At 33.8% G+C, this 24,699-nt stretch overlaps 1 protein-coding gene, 1 non-coding gene and 1 pseudogene across 7 annotated transcripts in view; 2 read left to right on the top strand and 1 right to left on the bottom strand.

Moving 5' to 3' along the window:
- STAG2 (STAG2 cohesin complex component) overlaps nt 1-24,699 on the top strand; it is a 127,148-nt gene that overhangs the window by 68,748 nt on the left and 33,701 nt on the right. For all 6 annotated transcript variants that reach the window (XM_060086238.1, XM_060086237.1, XM_060086240.1 and 3 more), the window contains 15 exons: nt 538-611; nt 1,742-1,865; nt 2,664-2,762; nt 2,859-2,938; nt 7,897-8,004; nt 9,049-9,160; nt 13,595-13,712; nt 14,138-14,241; nt 15,296-15,388; nt 15,536-15,625; nt 16,213-16,416; nt 17,961-18,031; nt 18,356-18,443; nt 18,536-18,616; nt 23,247-23,339. In XM_060086238.1, coding sequence (XP_059942221.1) covers nt 538-611; nt 1,742-1,865; nt 2,664-2,762; nt 2,859-2,938; nt 7,897-8,004; nt 9,049-9,160; nt 13,595-13,712; nt 14,138-14,241; nt 15,296-15,388; nt 15,536-15,625; nt 16,213-16,416; nt 17,961-18,031; nt 18,356-18,443; nt 18,536-18,616; nt 23,247-23,339 — 1,539 coding nt within the window. The remainder of the gene's footprint in view (nt 1-537; nt 612-1,741; nt 1,866-2,663; nt 2,763-2,858; nt 2,939-7,896; nt 8,005-9,048; nt 9,161-13,594; nt 13,713-14,137; nt 14,242-15,295; nt 15,389-15,535; nt 15,626-16,212; nt 16,417-17,960; nt 18,032-18,355; nt 18,444-18,535; nt 18,617-23,246; nt 23,340-24,699) is intronic.
- Nucleotides 250-350, top strand: LOC132482838 (U6 spliceosomal RNA; annotated as a pseudogene).
- TRNAG-CCC (transfer RNA glycine (anticodon CCC)) lies at nt 3,063-3,135 on the bottom strand. Its single transcript has one exon. It is a non-coding gene; the product is annotated as a tRNA-Gly (tRNA).

Genomic DNA, 24,699 nt, shown 5'->3' with positions numbered 1-24,699 from the left:
GATAATGAAACATTGCTATGCTTTTTTGATTATGTTATATAATATGTATTATAATAAACTACATAACAGATTTCTTTATGTACATTTATACAATGAAAATATGTGACCATTTAAAAAATTAGTCTACCAGCTAAACATTAAAAACCAAGTACAAATATTCCAGGTATCAAGGGACTGTGGCTACCTGATAGACAACAGCTCTTAATTTTTGTATGTGGACACTTTTTGTTTAGTGGAATTAAGAATTGGGTGCTCGCTTCAGCAGCACATATACTAAAATTGGAACGAGAAGATTAGCATGGCCCCTGCGCAAGGATGACACGCAAATTCGTGAAGTGTTCCATATTTTTGTTAGAAAGCAGAAACTAACACACCACTGTAAAGCAATTATACTCCAATAAAGATGTTAAAAAAAAAAGGAATTGGGTGTAATAACCAAAACACTGGAGAAACCTGCATTTGTGCTTGCAACAGCTTTTAGATGTCCTTTTGGTTCTCTTCCATTACAATTGAAAAGAAATGATGTGTTCTTTTCAGCTTCAAGAAAATCAAGATGAAATAGAAAATATGATGAATGCAATATTTAAGGGAGTGTTTGTACATAGATACCGGTAAGTCAGGATAGTTTTTTTAATGTAACTCTTATTCTGTTCAAGTTTGGATATTTAGTGGTTTAGGTAATATAAGTTTAGTGGAAATCGTGTTAGAGTAAGATCAGTGTTAGAATCTAAGCTCTTCCACTGATTTAGACACTCTATGCAAGTTACTTAACTGCTCTCAACTTTGTTTTCTATCTGAAAATGGGGTAATGTTGTGCTTGACTTGTAGATGCCCAGAAAATGGAAGCTACTGCTGTTATTAGGAGTCAGGGTACAGAATACTTAATTGATTTTGGAGGTACTATGTTAGTAGAGACTGTACGTTCTGATTCCTGACTCTTTCCTCTTCCATTTGAATATCAGTGGGAAAAGCTGGATAGATTTAAGTGAGATGTTTCCCTTATTTTGAATGAGTAGAGGAAAGAAATAGGTAATCTTACCACCATTTCTGCTGTAACCTATTCTTTAAATGTTGGTGGCATGTTTATTTAACTTCTCCGTCATTTCCTTAACTTGGCAGTTATTGAATCAGGTTAATACTTCCTTTGTAATATCCCTTTGTCTATTCTTACCTTTTTATTTCTGTTGTCACCATTACCTTAGTCTGTTCCCTCGTCATTCTCATGCCTAGAGATTATTGCAGTTGTCTTAAAATGTTCTTTTGTTGAATCATTCTTCTGCTCAAAAGCCTTGAATGACTTACCCGTTACCTACAGGATGAATTCAAAATAATTTAGTCTGACATTCAAATCCAAGTTGAGCTTGGCCTCAATATTAGGTGTAACTAATTCTCACCTGGAAAATATTATCTAACCAGACTAGTGTTCCTGCTGTCTGAACACCATGCCCAGGAGGTGTGAACAAAGGCTGGGGTATGGCATGGTATAAAAGGTGGGGATTGGATTCTGTTTGTAGGTTTATTTAACTTTAAATATTTATATGGTGATAATTATGCTTTGACAACTAGACTGTAAGCTCTTGGCATTCGGGGGCCATGCTTCAATTCTACTTTGAAATCCCCAGTAATACTTAAGGTAGTGGTATATTCATAGTAGGTATGAAGTATTTGGCGCTGCTTAAATAAACCACAAATCCTGTGGTATACTGGCACTAATATGCATAATTTTCCTTCCTCCATGCAGGGATGCAATAGCTGAAATCCGAGCTATTTGCATTGAAGAAATTGGCATTTGGATGAAAATGTATAGTGATGCCTTTCTTAATGACAGTTATTTAAAATATGTTGGTTGGACTATGCATGATAAGGTAAGATATGCCTTATAGACTGCTTTTCTTTTTACACATAGGCATAGCTATCTGCTGCTCTCATTCATAGTGACTTATCTGCATATAGGTATAACTGGGAGCACATTCCTATAGGCCTCTCTCCTTTATTCTTTTCTGTCCGCTCCATGAAAATATGGTTTCTATCACAAAGTTCCCTAGTTCTTTGAATCTTGGCCACTGATTTAGCCTTCAATCTTGAAACAGTTTGTGTACTGAAACAATTGGATCATGTAGGTGATGGTGGTAGTGGTGAGACACTTCTTAGAGCAGTAAGAAGAATTCTTACTCTGTTAATATGTAAGTGCTATATACATTTAAAAATTTCTTTCATTTTGCTTCTCTTGATAAACATGTATCTTAGCCAGATTATAAGTTACAACTTGGCTTCTGACCTTTTTTATTTTTTTTTAATTAATCTACCTTTCTCTTAGTCTGCCTCTTCACAAGCCTTGAAGTTCTTGGTATATATTCCTTACAAATATTACTTTCTGTAAAGGAAAACTTACTGTGAAATATGCTACTATTGTCTTTCACAATAGTATTGCTCTGAAAAAATTTTCAAAAAATTTTCATTTGACCTACAGCAGTAGTAACCCCAAGGTATTTAGTTTTAAATGTTTATGTATTGATTGCTATTTTTGCATTATCAAAGATGAGAGTTTCTGAAGAAATGCTATTGTATAGAACATTTAAAGTAGAAAATATTGTAAGTATCTTGAATGTTCAGGTTGAAAATATGCAGAGTTTTAATGCATTTTCTCCTCTTGTTTCATTCAGCAAGGTGAGGTAAGACTCAAATGTCTCACTGCTCTACAAGGGCTTTATTATAACAAAGAGCTTAATTCCAAACTGGAGCTATTTACCAGTCGGTTCAAGGTTAGTATTACTCTAAGTATTTAAAAATTACCTGTTATTTGAAAGTATTTTTTCTGGCTTTCCCTTTAAGAATATTTTAATTATTTTTGTCCTTAGGATAGAATTGTGTCTATGACCCTTGACAAAGAATATGATGTTGCAGTACAAGCAATAAAATTACTCACTCTTGTTTTACAGTAAGTATGGGTTTTAAAAAATATTTATTTATTTATTTGGCTGCCCTGGGTCTTAGTTGCGGCATGTGGGATCTTTTAGTTGTGGCATGCAGGCTCTCAGTTGTAACATGCATGTGGGATCTAGTTCCCTGACCAGGGATCGAACCCGGGCTCCCTGCATTGGGAGTGCAGAGTCTTAACCACTGGACCACCAGGGAAGTCCAACAGTAATAAGTATGTATTTATTGCATATTGCTAATGTCTAGTTATCTAAATAATACATTAGAATACTTGGTTTAAATTTATCTAGATCTAAATTTTAATAACTTGGGGTTTTACAGCAAGAAGTTTAATTTTTTCATGTAAAGTTGAGAAAACAGGAAGAGAGAACCATTGGACTAGAAAATTCTGAGCTAGGAATTCATGTGTTCTCATTCTCTTGACTAGTTTCCTTTCAATTTTACTGTCTCTAGATGCTCTTGAAATAAAGTTAAACACTTGAATGTGTTAAATATGCCTATCATATTTTGTCACACTATTATTTTTTAAAGATTTTATTTATTATTTATTTATCTTATTTATTTTTGGCTGTGTTGGGTCTTAGTTGCGGCATGCAGGATCTTCGTTGAGGCATGCGGGATCTTTCGTTGCGGTGCGTGGGCTTCTCTTTAATTGTGGCGTGCGGGTTTTCTCTCTCTAGTTGTGGCGCGCAGGCTCCAGTGCGCGTGGGCTCTGTAGTTGTGGCGCACGGGTTCCAGAGTGCATGGGGTCTATAGTTTGCGGCACGTGGGCTCTAGTTGAGGTGCGAGAGCTCTGTAGTTGTGGCGTGCTTGTTGCCCCTTGGCATGTGGGATCTTAGTTCCCTGACCAGGGATCAAACCTGTGTCCCCTGCATTGTAAGGCAGATTCTTTACCACTGGACCACCAGGGAAGTCCCTTGTCACACTTTTAGAAATTAGTATTTACTCAAACTTATCTGTAAAAAATCTGAATTTAAAATGTATTCTATTATGTTAAAATGTAAAAGTGATGGAATTCCCTTTTTTTCTTTTTAAAAAGGTATGATGATGTATATATAAGATTTACCATTTAAACATATTTAAGAGTACAGATCAGTGGAATTAAGTACATTCATATTGTTGTGCAGCCATCACCATTATCCATCTCCAGAACCTTTTTTATCTTCCCATACTGATACTCTGTAGATGACTGCCAAGTGTGATTTTAAGTCATATTGTCTACTCTTTATCTCTGAATTTGATTATTTTAGGTACCTCATATAAGTGGAATTATACAATATTTGCCCTTTTGTAGCAGGCTTATTTCACTTAGCATAATGTCTTCAGAATTCATCCATGTTAGGTTATGTATCAGAATTTTATTCCTTTTTGAGACTCAGTATGTTCCATTGTATGTATAACACATTTTATTTATTCATTCATCTGTTAATGGACATTTAGGTTGTTAACATGATCCAAATAATTGCAAAAGGGCCTTTTCAAAAAAAATCATAGCATGCTAATTCTGATACTCATATGTATGGGAAAGTCATCATGTAAGAGTAGCCAGCAAAATTCTGATAAAAACTAATGAGAGACGACTACCTGGTATGATTTTAAGTCATATTGTAAAACCACAGTAACTTTTATTATTATTATTAATTTAAAAAATTGAAGTATAGTTGATTTACAGTGTTGTGTTAATTTCAGGTGTACAGCAAAGTGTTTCGGTTATACATATATATAGTAGGTCCTTGCTGGTTATCTATTTTATACATAGCAGTGTGTATATGTTAATCCCAAACTCCTAATTTATCCCTCCCTCCCCCTACCATAGTAACTTTTAAATTTTGACACTAGTATGTGAATAGACAGAAATCAATGGCACAGAATAAAGAAAAGAGACAAACTTAAATGCATCCAGGAACCTAGTGTAGGGTAAGGGTCGTTTCCTATCAGAAAATAAATGGTTTTGTGACACTTAGGTTCTATTTGGGGGGAAATTAAATTGGATTCATATTTCGACCTTATATAGAAATGATTTCCAGGTGGATGAAATGTTTAAATGTAGATAAATGAGACCATTAAAGTGCTAGATGAAACCTTAGGGGAAGATTAAACATTTATATTTTATATGTAAACTGAGCAATGTCTTTCTGAGCATGACATAAAACCTAGACATTAAAAAAAATACGGAATTTTAACTACATGAAAAACTAGAAGAAAAAAAACTAGCAATGTGTATATGACATAAAATATAAACAAACTCAGAAAACAAATGACAGACTGGGCAAAATATTTGCATCATAGGAGTCACTTTCAATAAATCAATAAAAAGAACAGAAACCCAATAGGAAAACAGTCAAAAGTTAGGAGCCACATCATTGACAGAAAAGAAAATAAAAATTTAAACATATGAAAAGTTGTTTAGCCGTACTTAGAGACATGTATATTAAAATGAGACCATCTTTTACCTATTTCTTGACAAAGATACAACATGTGTTTGGTAATACACTATGTTGGTAAGGCTATGCAAAAACAGACCCTTGTACATTATTGATGGGACTATGAATTGGTATAACCTCTTTGGAGCAAAGCTTGGCAGTATCTATTCAAAATATAAAATGCTTACATTCTCTAACATAGTACTATTTGTAATAGAATTTTGGAAATATTCTAGGTGATTATTAATAGAGGAAGAATTAAATTTATATATAATAACTAATAGAAGCACCTCATAGGGGTTATCTCATTTAATGCAGCAGTCCTGTGTGAGAAGCATGGTTGTTAACCACATTTATATGAAATGGACTACATTGCAGTCATTAAAAAGAAGGCAGCTCTACCTCAAAATTTAAATTAGTTGGTTAGGATTAATATATACACACTACTATATATAAAATAGATAATCAACAAGGACATACTGTATAACACAGGGAACTTTGCTCACTACTCTGTAACAACCTATATGGGAAAAGAATCTGAAAAAGAATAGATAAATGTATATGTATAACTAAATTGCTTTGCTGTACACCTGAAACTAACACAACATAGTAAATCTACTATACTCCAATATAAAATAAAAATTAAATTTAAAAAAACCAGAAAAGAGAAGGCAGCTCTAGATACACTGACATTTTCTGAGAATTCACTTAACTGGGGGGATTTTGAGCAGTCTTAACAATTGCATTTTTCTTTAATTTTTAATTGGATTTAAAAATTTTAAGTTTTTATATGCACATGTTATAAAAATATTGAAAGAATCCCGAAGTAAATAAGAAAATAATAGTATCCTACTTATATTTCTACAGCTTCTCCCCTTTCCCTCTGTAATTCCCTGTGGACATCTTTTTTTGTTGTTTCTGGTATTTTAATGAAGGGTAATGGACATTTTTGTTGATTCAGCCATGTATATACCTAATAACTGAAACCTGTCAGGAACATTCCTTATTGGTTAAAATGAGTGAACTACTACACATTTACTATAGTTTCACTGATTTGATTCAATATATATGTATATGTATATATTTTATTATAAGATGGCACAAGTGGTTTTTCCAAAAATGATGCAGTATTACACATCGAGTTAATTTAAATTAAAGTGCTTTTGAAACTTTTAACATTTTGTTTTCATTTTTCTCAAAAAGAAGTAATACTTCCTTAGACATCAGACTTCTGGAAACCTTGTGCACAGCGGAAAGCCAAAAAGGATCTGAGCTCCTGAACTAACCATCTACTATCCTTAGGCTTTTTTCTCTGATGGTGGTCCTATGATTCCTAATTTACATATAATGGTAAAAAACCTAGATTGTTTATCTCACAGTAGACTAAAAGCATATTAGGAGGGAAAGAGGTGCCAGAGGTCAGGACTTCAAATGCAGAGTCCCACTATGGAAGCACCCAACAAGGTTTACCCTGGTGTACTGTGGTTGATGGGCCTAATAATGACTTTGATTTACCAAGATTTTGTTAGGTTTATTTTGTTCTTTTAAAATAAGGTCAGTAAAATGAGCACTGCATTTTAGTAAGATTTTTTTAATGATACATTGTAAAGGTCTTTGGCACTTAAATTTTAATTATTTGCTAAAATGCTTTTGCATTGCCTTATATGGTGTTTAGTACATGGTGAATGAAGTATTATTCTTCATTGTGAGATAACTGGGGTGTTAGTATATTTTAATGTTGCAATATTGTCTCTTGCCTTAATATTACTATGAAATACATGCAAAATGTTCTCTGTGATTATTAACTCTAAGCTCTTAGCATACCACCACTTCTTTTCCTACGTTAGTTTATATTATTTTGTCTTCATTTCCCTTTAGCATATTTGTCACATTGTTATTTCTCTTAGTATATGTTTCATTATACTCGGTATTCACTCTAATTTTACCTCCCATTGATCTTAGGTGTTAACAAAATACTCAGCTATTTTGTCAGGGGATGCTTTTACTGATAGACGATAATCAAATAAGGTTGATTTCTTCTTTCAGCAGAAGTTTTTAATGAAGGTTTTTTTTTTAATAAATTTATTTTATTCATTTATTTTTGGCTGCGTTGGGTCTTCGTTGCTGCACGCGGGCTTTCTCTAGTTGTGGCGAGCGGGGGCTGCTTTTCATTATGGTGCGCAGGCTTCTCATTGTGGTGGCTTCTCTTGTTGTGGAGCACGGGCTCTAGGTGCACGGGCTTCAGCAGTTGTGGCTCGCAGGCTCTAGAGCGCAGGCTCAGTAGTTGTGGCGCATGGGCCTAGTTGCTCCGCGGCATGTGGGATCTTCCCGGACCAGGGCTCGAACCTGTGTCCCCTGCATTGGCAGGCGGATTCCTAACCACTGCGCCACCAGGGAAGCCCTGAAGGTTTTTTTTTAACACAAGTTTAAAAGTGAAAGTGTACTATTTTTTAATGTGTGAATATGAATTTTTGTAATCAGTATGCTTAAAATTGCAGCATTACTTCGAAAACTGCTATTGCTTATTTCTTTTCAGGAGTAGTGAAGAAGTTCTTACTGCAGAAGATTGTGAAAATGTCTATCATCTGGTTTATTCAGCTCATCGGCCAGTAGCAGTAGCAGCTGGAGAATTTCTCTACAAAAAGTAAATCTGTATTTCTGTTGTTCATTTGTCTAAAGTATACTTTAATGGAAGTAATTTATTGTGTTATAATTCATATTAAAATATATATAAATATAACTTATTAAAAATTATTCAGTACCGGTCTTAAGCCTATTTTTACGTTACAAAAAAATATTTTTCAAAATAATAAAAGGTTTTACTTCGAGTACTTTGATAACAGTTTGATATAAGAACCACAAGAATCCTTTAGTCTCATTACTTTTATGTTGCTGTATAACACCTCAGGTTAGGTAGTATATAGCACTGTGAATATCTAATCACCGAAAATATTTAGCAAATGTTATGTAATGGCTTTTAAAGAGAACAATTTGAACCACTTGGACTAAACTGTAAGATTTTAAGATTGTAAAGTCTTAAAAGATTTTATTAAAATGCTCATTTGGGGTGAAGCATTTATTAGAAAGAGTACATGATATAAAACATTTACACTACAGTTTTCTATTCATTGTTATCCAGTGATAACTTTGTTGTTTATAAGGAAGAATGATCATGATACCCGTAGAAAGAGGCCACTAAGTTCAGACTTTGGGATAAATTGTGCAAGAAGGATAGAAGGAAAAGACATGTCATTTTTAAAGAGAAGAATGTTTATCATAGATTTATGTACATAAATGGTATAGGTTAGTCAAAGGATAGAAGGAAAAGACATGTCATTTTTAAAGAGAAGAATGTTTATCATAGATTTATGTGCATAAATGGTATAGGTTAGTCATTGTGATACTTTTATAAAAAGAAATGCTTGGTTAAAATGCAGTAAGGGTTTTAAAAAGAAATAATTCACAATGCAACTAACTTGAGAAGTTAATTTAAAAGGATTTAGAAGTACCACCAAGTGTGAAATGAAAAAGGTTTATAGCAATTACTTAGTATAAAGTTGGAAAATACTGTACCTACTCAGCTCCCATGTACTCCTTTGTTAAATGCTTAAATATGGAATTCAGACAGTTTTTTTAAATTAGGAAATTTTTGTTTATTTTATAAGTAAGTATTTTGCATTTATCATAGGCTCTTCAGTCGTCGAGATCCAGAGGAGGATGGAATGATGAAAAGAAGGGGACGACAAGGTCCAAATGCCAACCTTGTTAAGACATTGGTTTTTTTCTTTCTGGAAAGTGAGGTTAGTTGATGTTCATGTTATACTTATGTTCAAAACAATTTGGAGGTGGGGTTCAAATGATGTAAATCTTAAAATCTTCCAAATATCACAGTGAGTGTTGGATAAAATAGAGTTCTACCAACTCCACACCAAAAAATTTTTTTTTCTGTGTTAGTAAGATACTCAAATAGTATATTTATATGTAGTGCTAAGAGCATGAATTTTGGAGCCAGAAAGACCTGATTGGGCTTCCCTACTTATTATTTGTATAACCTTGATTCAGTTACTTAATCTTTCTAAGCCCATTTTCCTTGTAAAAATGTGGATAATAATTTCTTAGATAACGCTGAGATAATCCATGTAAAACTATTAGCACAGACCTAGCATTTTGTTAGTTCTCAATGTTTGGTACCTGTGATTATTATTGTTGTTGCAGATACAGATTTACATTTAACATGAGCTCTTTTAGGTCTCCCTTAGGTTGAAAACCTACCTGTTCACCAGAATTTGAGAGGACCCAACATACATTTTTAGTATATGTGTATTATTTAATCGTGTTAGGGCCTTTTAATTAGATTTTCTAATTGTTTCCATATATAGAAATACAGTTGGTTTTTGCATATTGATCTCTTATCTGCAGTTTTGCTAAATTCACTTTTTAAAGTAAGTTTTTAATAAAATTCTTAGTATTTTCTATAATATACAATCAAGTCATTTGCAAATAATGATGATTTTACTTGTTCCTTTGCTACATTTATGCCATTTTTTCCCCAGCCTTATTGTAGTGGCTAGGGTATCCAGTAGAATGTTGAATAAAAGTGGTGAGGGTAGATAGCTTTGGATTTTTCCTGATCTTAGGGGAAAAGCATCCAATATTTCAACATTAATTACATTGTTAGTTATAGGTGTTGTGTAACTATTTATTATATTGAGGATGTTTCCTCCTATACCTATTTTTGCTGAGAGGTTTTTTTCAATTTTATTGAAATATAGTTGATTTACAGTGTTGTGTTTAATTTCTGCTCTACAGCAAAGTGACTCAGTTATACATATGTATATTCTTTTTCATATTTTTTTGTTATGGTTTATCACAGGATACTGAATATAGTTCCCTTGCTGTACTAGGACCTTGTTGTTTATCCATTTTATACATAATAGTTTGCATCTGCTAATATCCCAGACTCTCAGTCCTTCCCTCCCCCACCTCCCCTCCCCCTTGGCAACCACAAGCCTGTTCTCTATATCTGTAAGTCTGTTTTTGTTTCATGGATATGTTCATTTGTGTCGTATTTTTATTTTTTTATTTTTTTATTTTTTATTTTTTTTGCATTACGTGGGCTTCTCACTGCTGTGGCCTCTCCCGTTGCGGAGCACAGGCTCTGGACATGCAGGCCCAGCAGCCATGGCTCACGGTCCTAGCCGCTCCGCGGCATGTGGGATCCTCCCAGACCGGGGCACGAACCCGTGTCCCCTGCATCGGCAGGCGGACTCTCAACCACTGCGCCACCAGGGAAGCCCTGTGTCGTATTTTTAGATTCTACATATAAGCGATATCATATGGTATTTGTCTTTCTCTTTCTGACTGACTTCGCTTAGTATGATAATCTCTAGGTCCATCCATGTTGCTGCAAATGGCGTTATTTCATTCTTTTTTGTGACTGAGTAATCCATTGTATGTATGTGTGTATACACACACACACACACACACACACACACACACACACACACACATATCTTTCCTTCTGTCTTTTTTTTTTTGTGGGGGCCGCCCTGCAGGGCATGCAGGATCTTAGTTTCCTGACCAGGGATCGAACCCATGCCCCCTGCAGTGGAAGCATGGAGTCTTTTTTTTTTTTTAACATCTTTATTGGAGTATAATTGCTTTACAATAGTGTGTTAGTTTCTGCTTTATAACAAAGTGAATCAGCTATACATGTATCCCCATATCTCTTCCCTCTTGCATCTCTCTCCCTCCCACCCTTCCTATCACACCCCCTCTACGTGGTCACAAAGCACCAAGCTGATTCCCTGTGCTATGCGGCTGCTTCCCACTAGCTATCTACCTTATGTTTGGTAGTGTATATATGTCCATGCCACTCTCTCACTTTGTCACAGCTTACCCTTCCCCCTCCCCATATCCTCAAGTCCATGCTCTAGTAGGTCTGCGTCTTTATTCCCATCCTGCCCCTAGGTTCTTCATGATTTTTTCTTTTTTTTTTTTTTTTTTAGATTCTGTATATATGTGTTAGCATACGGTATTTGTTTTTCTCTTTCTGACTTACTTCACTCTGTATGACAGACTCTAGGTCCATCCACCTCACTACAAATAACTCAATTTCGTTTCTTTTTATGTCTGAGTAATATTCCATTGTATATATGTGCCACATCTTCTTTATCTATTCATCTGTCAATACCACATCTTCTTTATCCATTCATCTGTCAATGGACATTTAGGTTGTTTCCATGTCTTTGCTATTGTAAATAGTGCTGCTATGAACATAGGGGTGCATGTATCTTTTCAAATTATAGTTTTGTCTGGTATATGCCCAGTAGTGGGATTGCTGGGTCATATGGTAGTTCTATTTTTACTTTTTTAAGGCGCCTCCATACTGTTCTCCATAGTGGCTGTATCAATTTACATTCCCACTAACAGTGCAGAAGGGTTCCCTTTTCTCCACACCCTCTCCAGCATTTATTATTTGTAGACTTTTTAATGGTGGCCATTCTTACTGATGTGAGGGGATACCTTATTGTAGTTTTGATTTGCATTTCTCTAATAATTAGCGATGATGAGCATCTTTTCATGTGCCTATTGGCCATCTGTATGTCTTCTTTGGAGAAATGTCTATTTAGGTCTTCCACCCATTTTTTGATTGGGTTGTTTGTTTGATATTGAGTTGTATGAACTGTTTGTATATTTTGGAAATTAAGCCCTTTTCAGTCGCATCATTTGCAAATATTTTCTCCCAGTCTGTAGGATGTCTTTTTGTTTTGTTTATGGGTTCCTTTGCTTGCAAAAGCTTATAAGTTTGATTAGGTCCCATTGTTTATTTTTACTTTTATTCCTATTGCCTTAGGAGACTGACCTAAGAAAACATTGGTGCAATTTATGTCAGAATGTTTTGCCTGTCTTTCTCTTCTAGGAGTTTTATGGTGTCTTGTCTTATATTTAAGTCTTTAAGCCATTTTGAGTTTATTTTTGTGTATGGTGTGAGGGTGTGTTCTAGCTTCATTGATTTACATGTGGCTGTCCAGCTTTCCCAACACCACTTGCTGAAGAGACTGTCTCTTCCCCATTGTATATTCTTGTCTCCTTTGTCAAATATTAATTATCCAAAGGTGTGTGGGTGCTGAGACGTTTTATCATGAATGGATGTTGAATTCTGTCCAATGCTTTTTTCTTCATCCCTTGAGATGATTATTTTATCTTTCATTACTTTAATGTGATGAATTATGTTGATTGTTGTTTTGAATGTTGAATCAACCTTGCATTCCTAGGATAAACCCCTACTTGGTCATGATCTGTTATCCTTTTTATATATTGCTGGTTTTAGTTTGCAAATATTTTGAGAACATTTCCTCCATGTTCATGCAGGGTATTGGTATATATATATATATATTTAATTGTAATGTCTTTGATGGGTTTCGGTATCATGGTAATGCTTGTCCCCTAAAATGAGTTGGGAAGCTGTAGGGCCTTTTTAAGCTTCACAGAATGAAGAGAAATGATTTAGTTATATATTGAATTGATAAGTAATCATGTATTTTGTATTTTAAGTAATCGTTACAGCTCCCATTAAGTTACAATAAATTTGTAGTATATTTTATAACTGAGAGTAGTTCACCCGTGTAATACAGTTGGCCCCCCATATCTGTGGGTTCTGCATCTGTGGATTCAGCCAACAGGGGATTCAACCAATAGTGGATTGAAAATATTTTTTGAAAAATTCTGGAAAGTTCCAAGAAGCAAAACTTGAATTTGCCATATACTGGCAACTATTTACATAGCATTTACATTGTATTAGGTATTATAAGTAATCTAGAGATGATTTAAAGTATATGGAAGGATGAGCGTAGGTTATGTGCAGATACTACACCAGTTTATATAAGGAACTTGAGCATCCTCGGAAAATCTGACGGGGGGTCCTGGAACCAATCCTCCTTAGATACAGAAGGATGACTGTATTGAATCAGGTACTAAATATGCATGCATATAGTCTCTTCAAAAATAATTTTCATGTGAATGATTTAATGATTATTGTGAGAAATGTTACTACCTAGCAGGGTTTACTTATACATAGCAAGCTAAGGCAGTTCTTCTCTGTCCTTTCTTCCATTTGACCTCAAAAAACAAATTGTTGTTTGAGTTTGCACATGGTGCCAACAAAGCTTCCATTCTTTTGATTAAGGCTAGTATGATATTTGTCTAAGAGCCCATTGCTCTTTAAATTTTAGTTACATGAGCACGCAGCGTACCTTGTGGATAGCATGTGGGACTGTGCTACTGAGCTGCTGAAAGACTGGGAATGTATGAATAGCTTGTTGCTGGAGGAGCCACTTAGTGGAGAGGAAGGTAAGGATGTTTAATTATGGTATTTTTGTTGTCTAGATAATTTTGAAAATAGAGTTTACTTATTCCATTTCTTTATCTTTTAGCATTAAAATAATGATTCAAAGTCTTTGAATAATTTTGTTTTCATACACCTGAATATTATGCTATGTAGAAAGATGTAGTTGCTGTCAATATTCTTTATTTTGTTTTATTATATTTTATTTTTTTGTATCTGTTCATATTTTCATTTCTCAAATTGTGGAGCAGTGTTTTACAGATTTGTAATGCTTAGGAAGGTTTAACTTGTTCTGATCCTTTTTGTGATTTAGTAATGGGATTTTCTTTAGTACATTAGGTCAGATTCTGTCACAGGCAGAAGGAACTGTTATGTAATATTATAAATGGCATATAAAGAAATAGGTTAACTTTCTGATTTTTTTTTTCAGCGCTAACGGACAGACAAGAGAGCGCTCTGATTGAAATAATGCTTTGTACCATTAGACAAGCTGCTGAATGTCATCCTCCTGTGGGGAGAGGGACAGGAAAAAGGGTATGCCAACATATTTTCAGTATTCTAAATTACATGTCTCTTTTTCAATATCTTTTTTAATGTTCTTATTTGTAACCATATAATCAAATTTTTGAATCTTAAATTTTATTTTTCAGGCAATCTTTGCTTATAAATATGTGTTAGAAGTAAATTTTAAAACATTAGCAATTTGCGAAATCCACGTTCCTTCCATAAGATACTTTGTGAGTTAACTACAGGAGATGCAGTGATTGACAGTAACTACAGGAGATAAAGTGATTGACAGTCGCTGCCTTTAAGACTGCCTGTTGTGCAACATTTTAGAATGGTGTATTTGTCTGTTTTGGTTTATTTATAGATTTGCTTTCCTTTTCTTTTAATAAAAGTTAGAAATAAAGACAGGATAATCATTCATTAATATGGGGGAAATTCCTATTTCCTGGGATTTGATTTTAATGCATTATTTCAAAGTTCACATATATTTGTATTGTAGACCAGAGTTGCACAGGCTTTCAAACTTTGTGAAGCACAAAAATACATTTTTATAATGTGACCTAGTACACATCTATATATATGTGTTTGTGTATAACTGAAACAGAATTTCATCAAACAATACTGCAATTTATGTGATGCATTCTATTTTCCTTTGTTTTCTTTTCGTGTTTTTTTTTCTTGTTTTTCTAATTGCTGGTCATTACTTATGTTGATTTCATAACTCATGGATCATGGCACAACTTATAGTAGACTGAAATCCTACTCAATCCTATTATATAAGCTCCTAAACTGCATTTCCTAACTGCTTCTCCTTTCATCCAAAGGTAGAGTTAGTTAATCTAATTGGGTATTGATTTTGCCTCTAGACCTATTCAAAGTGTTGCTATTTTTTAAAAATATAATATGCAAGCTATTCTCTTTGTTACTTTTGGGTTTCAAGTTTTATAGTAGAAATTCTTGTATCGATCATTTAAAATGTCATTTTATTACTTATTTTGGATATCTTAACTTAAAGTTGAGCACCTAACAGTGTCAGTGGGCTTATTAATAAATACTTAGAAACTTTGTTGTGTTACCTTAGGTGCTAACAGCAAAGGAGAAGAAGACCCAGTTGGATGACCGGACAAAAATCACTGAACTCTTTGCTGTGGCCCTTCCTCAGTTATTAGCTAAAGTAAGTTTGTGTCAGTATCAGGAGTGTTACTAAGAAATAACAAGTTTTGTTTGGAAGTGCCACACAGAATTTTGCACTTATCATATTTACTTACCATTATTGTGATGTTTTTGACATGATTTTCTTTTTTTTTTTTTTATTTCGAAGTACTCTGTAGATGCTGAAAAGGTGACTAACTTGTTGCAATTGCCACAGTACTTTGATTTGGAAATATATACCACTGGACGATTAGAAAAGGTATGGTGTTTCTGTGTATAAAAAACCTTGAAGAAAAATTAACTTAGTTCATCCCATCATATTGTTTATTTATATTTTTTGAAATATGTTTTTATAACTTTTAATGTAAAAGGAAACCTGTATCTTGTATGCCATATATATTTTAGATAAGGTGGATTTATTAGAGAATGGCACTAATGAGGTTTCCCTTTGATGCACGCCCATATCCGTACCATCATTGCTAGCCATTATGTGACTATATCACTGACCATTTATGGAGATTAGGAGTGGGTAACTAGATAATAACAATTGCAAAATGAAAGCAGCTAACATCCATTGAATACATTTACTGTGTTCCAGGAACATATGTATTTATATGTATTAACATCTCACCAAGGCCCTATGAGATAGGTAATATTATTCCTGTTGAAGTTGGGGAAATAAGTTTGGGTGGGTCAGTGCATTTATTTATTATGACTAGAAGAACTTAAGGTATGCCCTACTGCTTATAAAGTTACTGTGTTTGAAGCTTTTCATCCCGGTTGTGTAGTCATTTTATGCCTATCATATATACCTTAGTTTTAATGAAGAAAACTTTGATTTTGCAGCATTTGGATGCCTTATTACGACAGATCCGGAATATTGTAGAGAAGCACACAGATACAGATGTTTTGGAAGCATGTTCTAAAACTTACCATGCACTCTGTAATGAAGAGTTCACAATTTTCAACAGAGTAGATATTTCAAGAAGTCAACTGATAGACGAGTTGGCCGATAAATTTAACCGGCTTCTTGAAGATTTTCTGCAAGAGGTATATATTACAAGTATTTTGTCAGCTGTGCCCCACTGCGCACCCCCCACCCCACCCCCCGGAACCAAATTAGTCACCAGTCTTGGTGATAATCCCTAGCAGTATGTTGAAAAGTCATTCAGACTTTTTGTTCTATGATTCATCGTGTTACTATTATTCATCCACCAAAATAGGAAGGTGGCAAGAATCTGCAACTAAGAGAGGGTGAAAGCAAAGCTAACATCTTTCCCCTTTTTTTAATTTAAAGAAATGATCTGGGACGTTTCCAGGGTTTAGTTGAACAAGAGGCTGTTAGGGAACAGGGTGTTAACAGAACAGAAAAGTTGAGCTAGACTGTGGCCACGCAACCTCAAAAATTGGGGTATTTCTTTAACATTTTGGAAGTTTATTTATGGTCTTTGATATTATAAAGCCTTGATAAATTATAGACACTGTCGATTTTGTTGTTTTGTTGTTCTTTTGTATTTCCAAAGAGGCTTAAGTGTGGTACTCAAATACACTTGTATTTTTATTGTGATTTTTATCTTTTCTGGGAAGGTACACTTAACAGTTTAATTGATTTGCATAAAGTAAAAAGTTGTGATTCTCAAATTAATGCATTTAGCCTTTTCCACATCACTTTTGTCATTAATGCTGCAAAAATGATATGGACTTTTGTAATTTCCAGTTATTTTGTTTAGCAGTTACTTCTTTAACTTTCTTATTTCTGTGTATAACATTTCATGCTTACTATGTTTTGCTTAATTGGAGGTTTGTGCAAATATGTTGATGTACAAATGATCACATTCTTAAAAATTGTAATGGCTCTACTATTGTCTGGATATGATTCTGATTAGGACAAGTTAATTTAAAATCAAACTATGGTTTGTTAATTAAATTTAATTACTTACCTTGTATAAAAATTGATGGTGAAAAACAAGCATTTTTTTGAGAGACCTGGAGTTTAATACAGTAAGTTCGATAGTATTTTTTAAAATTTGTAAGTTTCTTATAGTGAGGCTCATAAAATTTTCAAAAACTTAAGTTACTCTAAATTGGAAAGTTGATACCCAGAAAAAGGATTAGTATATCTAGTCCTTATGCAGAGGATTTTTTCCAAATTAATTTTAATTGGTCTGATATATCTTTCTTGAGCACTATGTTTCATTTACTTAGTAGATTTTGTCCTTTAGGTATTACCTTTTATGATCTCTTGCTTGTCCTCTAATATATTTCTCTTTATTGTCCCAATGCATTTATTACTGTGAAAGAGTAGATGTCTTCATTGTTTTGTCTCAAGATCACTTAAAGGAAAAAAGGAGAATGTCATTCAGTTTTTCTTTCTTGGGTATAATGTATCTGTCATAACAGCTCTATGTTGACCCATTGTTCTGGCCACATTGCTTTAAATTTGGCCAGGTCTAAGTATTGAAAGACAAAGTTATTTTGTGGTTTTTAATTAGTTTATTCTTTATTTTCAAGGTGTGGAAATCACCAATGTGATAGCCTAAGATTTTTCATTTTGTGGTTATTAATGTTTAATATGATATAATTAACATTCATAGGGTGAAGAACCTGATGAAGATGATGCATATCAGGTATTGTCAACATTGAAGAGAATCACTGCTTTTCATAAGTAAGTTCAATCTTAAAGTTTCTGATTTCTTAAAACTGTAGCAAAATCAGAACCAAATTGCATGTTTGGGATTATAGTGTCAAATTTTTTGCTGGATTTCTTGTGCTTTTGGGAAAAAAGTACTTGATAGAGTCATATTGTGAATTGGGGAACAACAAATTATCAACTAATATACTTTTTAAAAATACACATTTTTTTTTGTTCTTGTGGGCACATGTTAGAAAGTTTACTACATTTTACTATAATAGTATTCTGTTAACACTCAAGTCCAGAACAAATGTGATTAAGCTTAACTTTTTAATATAACTTAATTCTTTTTTACAGTGCCCATGATCTTTCAAAGTGGGATTTGTTTGCTTGTAATTACAAACTATTGAAAACCGGAATTGAAAATGGAGACATGCCTGAACAGGTTTTTATTTATTTACAAGTTACATATTTAACTTTGAGAAAGAAGACTTGTGACTTTTAAAATTTAATTGTATTCTCTTTGTTCTTTTATAGATTGTTATTCACGCACTGCAGTGCACTCACTATGTAATCCTTTGGCAGCTTGCAAAGATAACTGAAAGCAGCTCTACAAAGGTTTGTGGTGGTTCAGTGGCGTCTTTATTAAATAGCATTAACTTTTCAGCAAACTTAAACATAAGACATATCATTAAAATCTTGCTTATTTCTAATCTACTATTTAGGCATGTTTACTTTTTTTTTTTACAACTTTATTGGAGTATAATTGCTTCACAATGGTGTTAGTTTCTACTTTATAACAAAGTGAATCAGTTATACATATATATCTGTTCCCATATCCCTTCCCTCTTGTGTCTCCCTCCCTCCCACCCTCCCTATCTCACCCTTCCAGGCAGTCACAAAGCACTGATCTCAGCTCCCTGTGCTATGCAGCTGCTTCCCACTAGCTATCTACCTTACGTTTGGTAGTGTATATATGTCCATGCCTCTCTCTCGCTTTTTCACAGCTTACCCTTCCCCCTCCCCATATCCTCAAGTCCATTCTCAAGTAGGTCTGTGTCTTTATTCCTGTCTTACCCCTAGGTTCTTCATGACATTTTTTCCCTTAAATTCCATATATATGTGTTAGCATATGGTATTTATCTTTCTCTTTCTGACTTACTTCACTCTGTATGACAGACTCTAGGTCTATCCACCTCATTACAAATAGCTCAATTTCGTTTCTTTTTATGTCTGAGTAATATTCCACTGTATATATGTGCCACATCTTCTTTATCCATTCATCCGATGATGGACACTTAGGTTGTTTCCATCTCCGGGCTGTTGTAAATAGAGCTGCAATGAACATTTTGGTACATGACTCTTTTTGAATTATGGTTTTCTCAGGGTATATGCCCAGTAGTGGGATTGCTGGGTCATATGGTAGTTCTATTTGTAGGTTTTTAAGGAACCTCCATACTGTTCTCCATAGTGGCTGTACCAATTCACATTCCCACCAGCAGTGCAAGAGGGTTCCCTTTTCTCCACACCCCCTCCAGCGTTTATTGTTTCTAGATTTCTTGATGATGGCCATTCTGACTGGTGTGAGATGATATCTCACTGTAGTTTTGATTTGCATTTCTCTAATGATTAATAATGTTGAGCATTCTTTCATGTGTTTGTTGGCAGTCTGTATATCTTCTTTGGAGAAATGTCTTTTTAGGTCTTCTGCCCATTTTTGGATTGGGTTGTTTGTTTTTTTGATATGGAGCTGCATGAGCTGCTTATAAATTTTGAAGATTAATCCTTTGTCAGTTGCTTCGTTTGCAAATATTTTCTCCCATTCTGAGGTTGTCTTTTGGTCTTGTTTATGGTTTCCTTTGCTGTGCAAAAGTTTGAAGTTTCATTAGGTCCCATTTGTTTATTTTTTTTTATTTCCATTTCTCTAGGAGGTGGGTCAAAAAGGATCTTGCTGTGATTTATGTCATAGAGTGTTCTGCCTATGTTTTCCTCTAAGAGTTTGATAGTTTCTGGCCTTACATTTAGGTCTTTAATCCATTTTGAGCTTATTTTTGTGTATGGTGTTAGGGAGTGATCTCATCTCATACTTTGACATGTAGCTGTCCAGTTTTCCCAGCACCACTTATTGAAGAGGCTGTCCTTTCTCCACTGTACACTCCTGCCTCCTTTATTAAAGATAAGGTGACCATATGTGCATGGGTTTATCTCTGGGCTTTCTGTCCTGTTCCATTGATCTATCTTTCTGTTTTTGTGCCAGTACCATACTGTTTTGATGACTGGAGCTTTGTAGTATAGTCTGAAGTCAGGGAGCCTGATTCCTCCAGCTCCATTTTTCATTCTCAGGATTGCTTTGGCTATTCGGGGTCTTTTGTGTTTCCATACAAATTGTGAAATTTTGTTCTAGTTCTGTGAAAAATGCCAGTGGTAGTTTGATAGAGATTGCATTGAATCTGTAGATTGCTTTGGGTAGTAGAGTCATTTTCACAATGTTGATTCTTCCAATCCAGGAACATGGTATATCTCTCCATCTCTTTGTATCATCTTTAATTTCTTTTATCAGTGTCTTATAATTTTCTGCATACAGGTCTTTTGTCTCCTTAGGTAGGTTTATTCCTAGATATTTTATTCTTTTTGTTGCAGTGGTAAATGGGAGTGTTTTCTTGATTTCACTTTCAGATTTTTCATCATTAGTGTACAGGAATGCCAGAGATTTCTGTGCATTAATTTTGTATCCTGCTACTTTACCAAATTCATTGATTAGCTCTAGTAGTTTTCTGGTAGCATCTTTAGGATTCTCTATGTATAGTATCATGTCATCTGCAAACAGTGACAGCTTTACTTCTTCTTCTCTGATTTGGATTCCTTTTATTTCCTTTTCTTCTCTGATTGCTGTGGCTAAAACTTCCAAAACTATGTTGAATAAGAGTGGTGAGAGTGGGCAACCTTGTCTTGTTCCTGATCTTAGAGGAAATGGTTTCAGTTTTTCACCATTGAGGACGATGTTGGCTGTGGTTTGTCCTATATGGCCTTTATTATGTTGAGGAAAGTTCCCTCTATGCCTACTTTCTGCAGGGTTTTTATCATAAATGGATGTTGAATTTTGTCGACAGCTTTCTCTGCATCTATTGAGATGATCGTATGGTTTTTCTCCTTCAATTTGTTAATATGGTGTGTCACGTTGTAGGCATGTTTACTTTTAAAAATAGTTATTTGTAGTTTGATGTATATTCAGTGAAAGAACATTAATATGTTTTGTTTAGGGCATGATTCTAAATTTAAAAATTCACATTTATACGTGGCATAATTTATGGATTTCCATATCATTCTCAAAATTGCTGGGTACATAAAGAACTACAGATTTTGTAGATCATGACCAAGAGCCTTTGAAACATACAGATAACAGCTATTGAGTTATATTAATTAATTATGACAAACCACCTGTCCCTAGATCTTATGCCTTGTATTGTTTTGGGGTCTCCTTCTTCATACTCAGGATCTCTGTACTGATGTTCCAGATTCATGATAAATCACTTTCTGGTTGAGTGTAGTGTGCCAGCTACTAGGTCATAGAACTTTCAAATTTTTATCTGTAGTGGTAATCCTTGATGTGTTTAGTAACTGAACTAAACAGTACTGCCTTTTTCGTTTGTAGATTAGAAACTTAAACTTCGTACTTGTAGTAGTAGATGTTGCCTTAAATATTAATTGGGCACATTTTTATAAATATTAAGTAATTTCTGTAAGCTATAGAATTAGCTGTTCATAGTTATTTTCCTTAAAAAGGAATCCTCTTGATAATCGGTTTGTTTTGCATAAAATCACAGAATAATTTTAGAATTTTTTGAGGTTTTTAAGCACAAGATGCAATTATATCTACAAATGGATATTTTCTCCCTTGCAAAGACAATGTAGTACTATTGTTAAAATAGTGTACTTTTTGTTAGACACCCAAAAATTTTAATTCAATATCAAGCTTGTAATAGGAACAATGACTGTATTAGCAAATATGATTGCTCACCTAAATCAAAAGCATTGAGTTAAAAATTAACATGGAATAAAAGGTAATACTTTTAGTAGAGGAAAGAGGGTAAAAATGAAGGTTATTAAATGCAAAAATTATTTCTACTGAAGCTTGGTTGAGTTTTCTTCACCAAATCAAGCTCTAAGTTAAACCTGTTTTTATTTAACTTGTCTATTACATATACCAAATGGGTACTGATACTCTATCGTTTGGCATCCATTATCAGGAGATGGGCCAGAGGTTATGCCTTAAATAAATTAGTGTGGCTGATCTTTATAAAGAAGTTTTCTATTTTAAATTAACTGATGTAAATATTTAGAAAAAGAAAAGAAATTCTAAAAAAAAAAATTAGAAAAAGAAAAAAAGATTCATCCTTTTAGTGTAGGTTTATGAGACACTTAAATTTTTTTTTTCTTAAGTGGAGTAATACCACAAAACGAATTTTTCTTTGGTCCCTCTCTGTTTTTAAAAAGCACAACCACTGTCCTACAAATGAAAAATGAAACATGCTGTCCCTTTTTTATCATTTATTTCATTCCATTCATCAGTCGGCCACCCATCAAATTACAAAGTGAGGATGGAACATAAATCTTTACTTGTTAAGCACTCTGAGGTAGTGGATTTATATGGATAGCCATATATGGTCATATAAGTTTTCTCATTCTAAAGGACCCAGATCACATAGGTTATTATCCGTTAATATACCTGGTATTTTTTTTGATAAAATTTTATTCTTATATACAGATGCTTTTTCTATACGGTGATATTTGGCTTTGAGTGAATATTCTAACACTCAGCTTTGTGAAAACATATATTTACTACGCCACCAGTATTTATATATTCATTAATGATATGCATGTACTACTAGTCTGAGGATTTTAAGTACTAGGCCTACAATATTAAGTACATAGTAAATTAAGTGTATTACAGAATGAACAGAGAAATGGAAATTGAAAAAGGCTGAGTTAAAGATGATATAAACAATATTTTTAAATGTCAGCTAATTATCATGAACATACCTGGTGTTTTTAAGGCTGTGATTTGTTGAGATTTTAAAAGTGGTTTTTGTTTTCCTTTTTGATAAATAATAAAGAATTTAAATCTAATGTACAAGCAGAGTTAACATAGTTAAATATATGGCGATGTTTTATGTAATTTAAAATATCTTAAATATGGGATGAGTTTTTAATACAGTATTTTATAATGCTCATGTTAAATTTTTTCAAGGAGGACTTGCTGCGTTTAAAGAAACAGATGAGGGTATTCTGTCAGATATGTCAGCATTACCTGACCAACGTGAATACCACTGTTAAAGAACAGGTCAGTAATTACTATAGATAGCAGTCTTTTGTAAGCAACTCTGAATAAATATCTGAACTAATATAGAAAATTTAAGAAATACTGAAATTGGGCAAATTAGAAATATCTTGTATCTGTCTGTCTATATACCATGCTCAAAAAATAGATTAACATTAATTCCATGTGGAGCATTATAGATTACCCGCATATTGCAGTTATTCTGTGTTATTGTTTCTTTATGCCACACATGGTAAACAGACCCATATATACAAAGTAGGTATATGCAGTTACATAAATTATTCCTGAAAGCAACAAGTATAACAGGTATGCCTCAGGGAGGAAAGGTCCATCTGGTTTTGTTATCTCTGAGAGTATTATCAGATGTTGGCATTCCTGCCCATCCTGATTGTGTGAGTTATTTTTTCTTATGTGGACTTTGAAATAAAAATTTTAATCACTTCCGTCTTCAGAGTGTTACCTTCCCACCCCATATGCCCTCTTGATTCCATTGCTGCCAAGCTTCTCAATCTGGAAATATATTGTTACTTGGTGCCATGGGTAGTTTTCCCATCTGTAAAATAACTTCTGATCCTGGGACCAAGAGCCTATTTAGTTTTGAACTGTAACAATAAAGGACTTGGGACATTTTCTTCTCTACTATTCAGATAAGAGGGACAAAATTTCAGAAGGTAGTAAAATGAGTTTATAGTTAATGTCTTAGAATAGGGTTTCAATGAAGTATACACGGATCCAAACTTAATACATGAAGTATTACTTGATATATTTTCATAGGCCACCAAGATACTCAGCTTAATAGTCCATATTTCTTACAGTGTTAGCACATAATTCCTTATGGGTTATTGTTGTAATCTCCTTTATATATAATCTGTTGTTCAGGCCTTGGAGATTAATTATTTGGTCATTAAATAGCCTGTGTACTAGTCTTCCTAACAGCTTCCAGGAATATGTCCTGGTTAGCTTACAAGACCTGTCAGTTCACCTAATTAGTAAATGTCACCACGCTTATCACTGTGTATCCTTACTGTGTATCCTTACTGTGTATGTTGCAAAAGCTTTTGTAAACTCAAATATCTTGATAGGTATAAATTATTACTATAGTAGTAAAATGAGAGGAAGAGACCAAAAGAAGAGGTAAAAGCATAGAGAAAAAATAAATGTGGTTAGTTCCAAAAAGGCAAAGCTATTATTAAAATCTGCTTTGAGCTCTATATTATAATCTGTCCTTCTAGTAGTAGTCTTCCATTAAATATAATTTTCTGTTGACTTTGTGATCACAAAATTTTATTTTCCTTATCACTTCCCAACAAATAACTAAATTTTTTCCAGTTACCTTCTGACTACTTTTACGAGTGTTTGACTC

Source organism: Mesoplodon densirostris, chromosome X, assembly GCF_025265405.1.
Source record: "Mesoplodon densirostris isolate mMesDen1 chromosome X, mMesDen1 primary haplotype, whole genome shotgun sequence".
NCBI lineage: Eukaryota > Metazoa > Chordata > Mammalia > Artiodactyla > Ziphiidae > Mesoplodon > Mesoplodon densirostris.
Note: the sequence above shows the minus strand (reverse complement) of the source record. Positions and strands in the feature narration are given on the sequence as shown.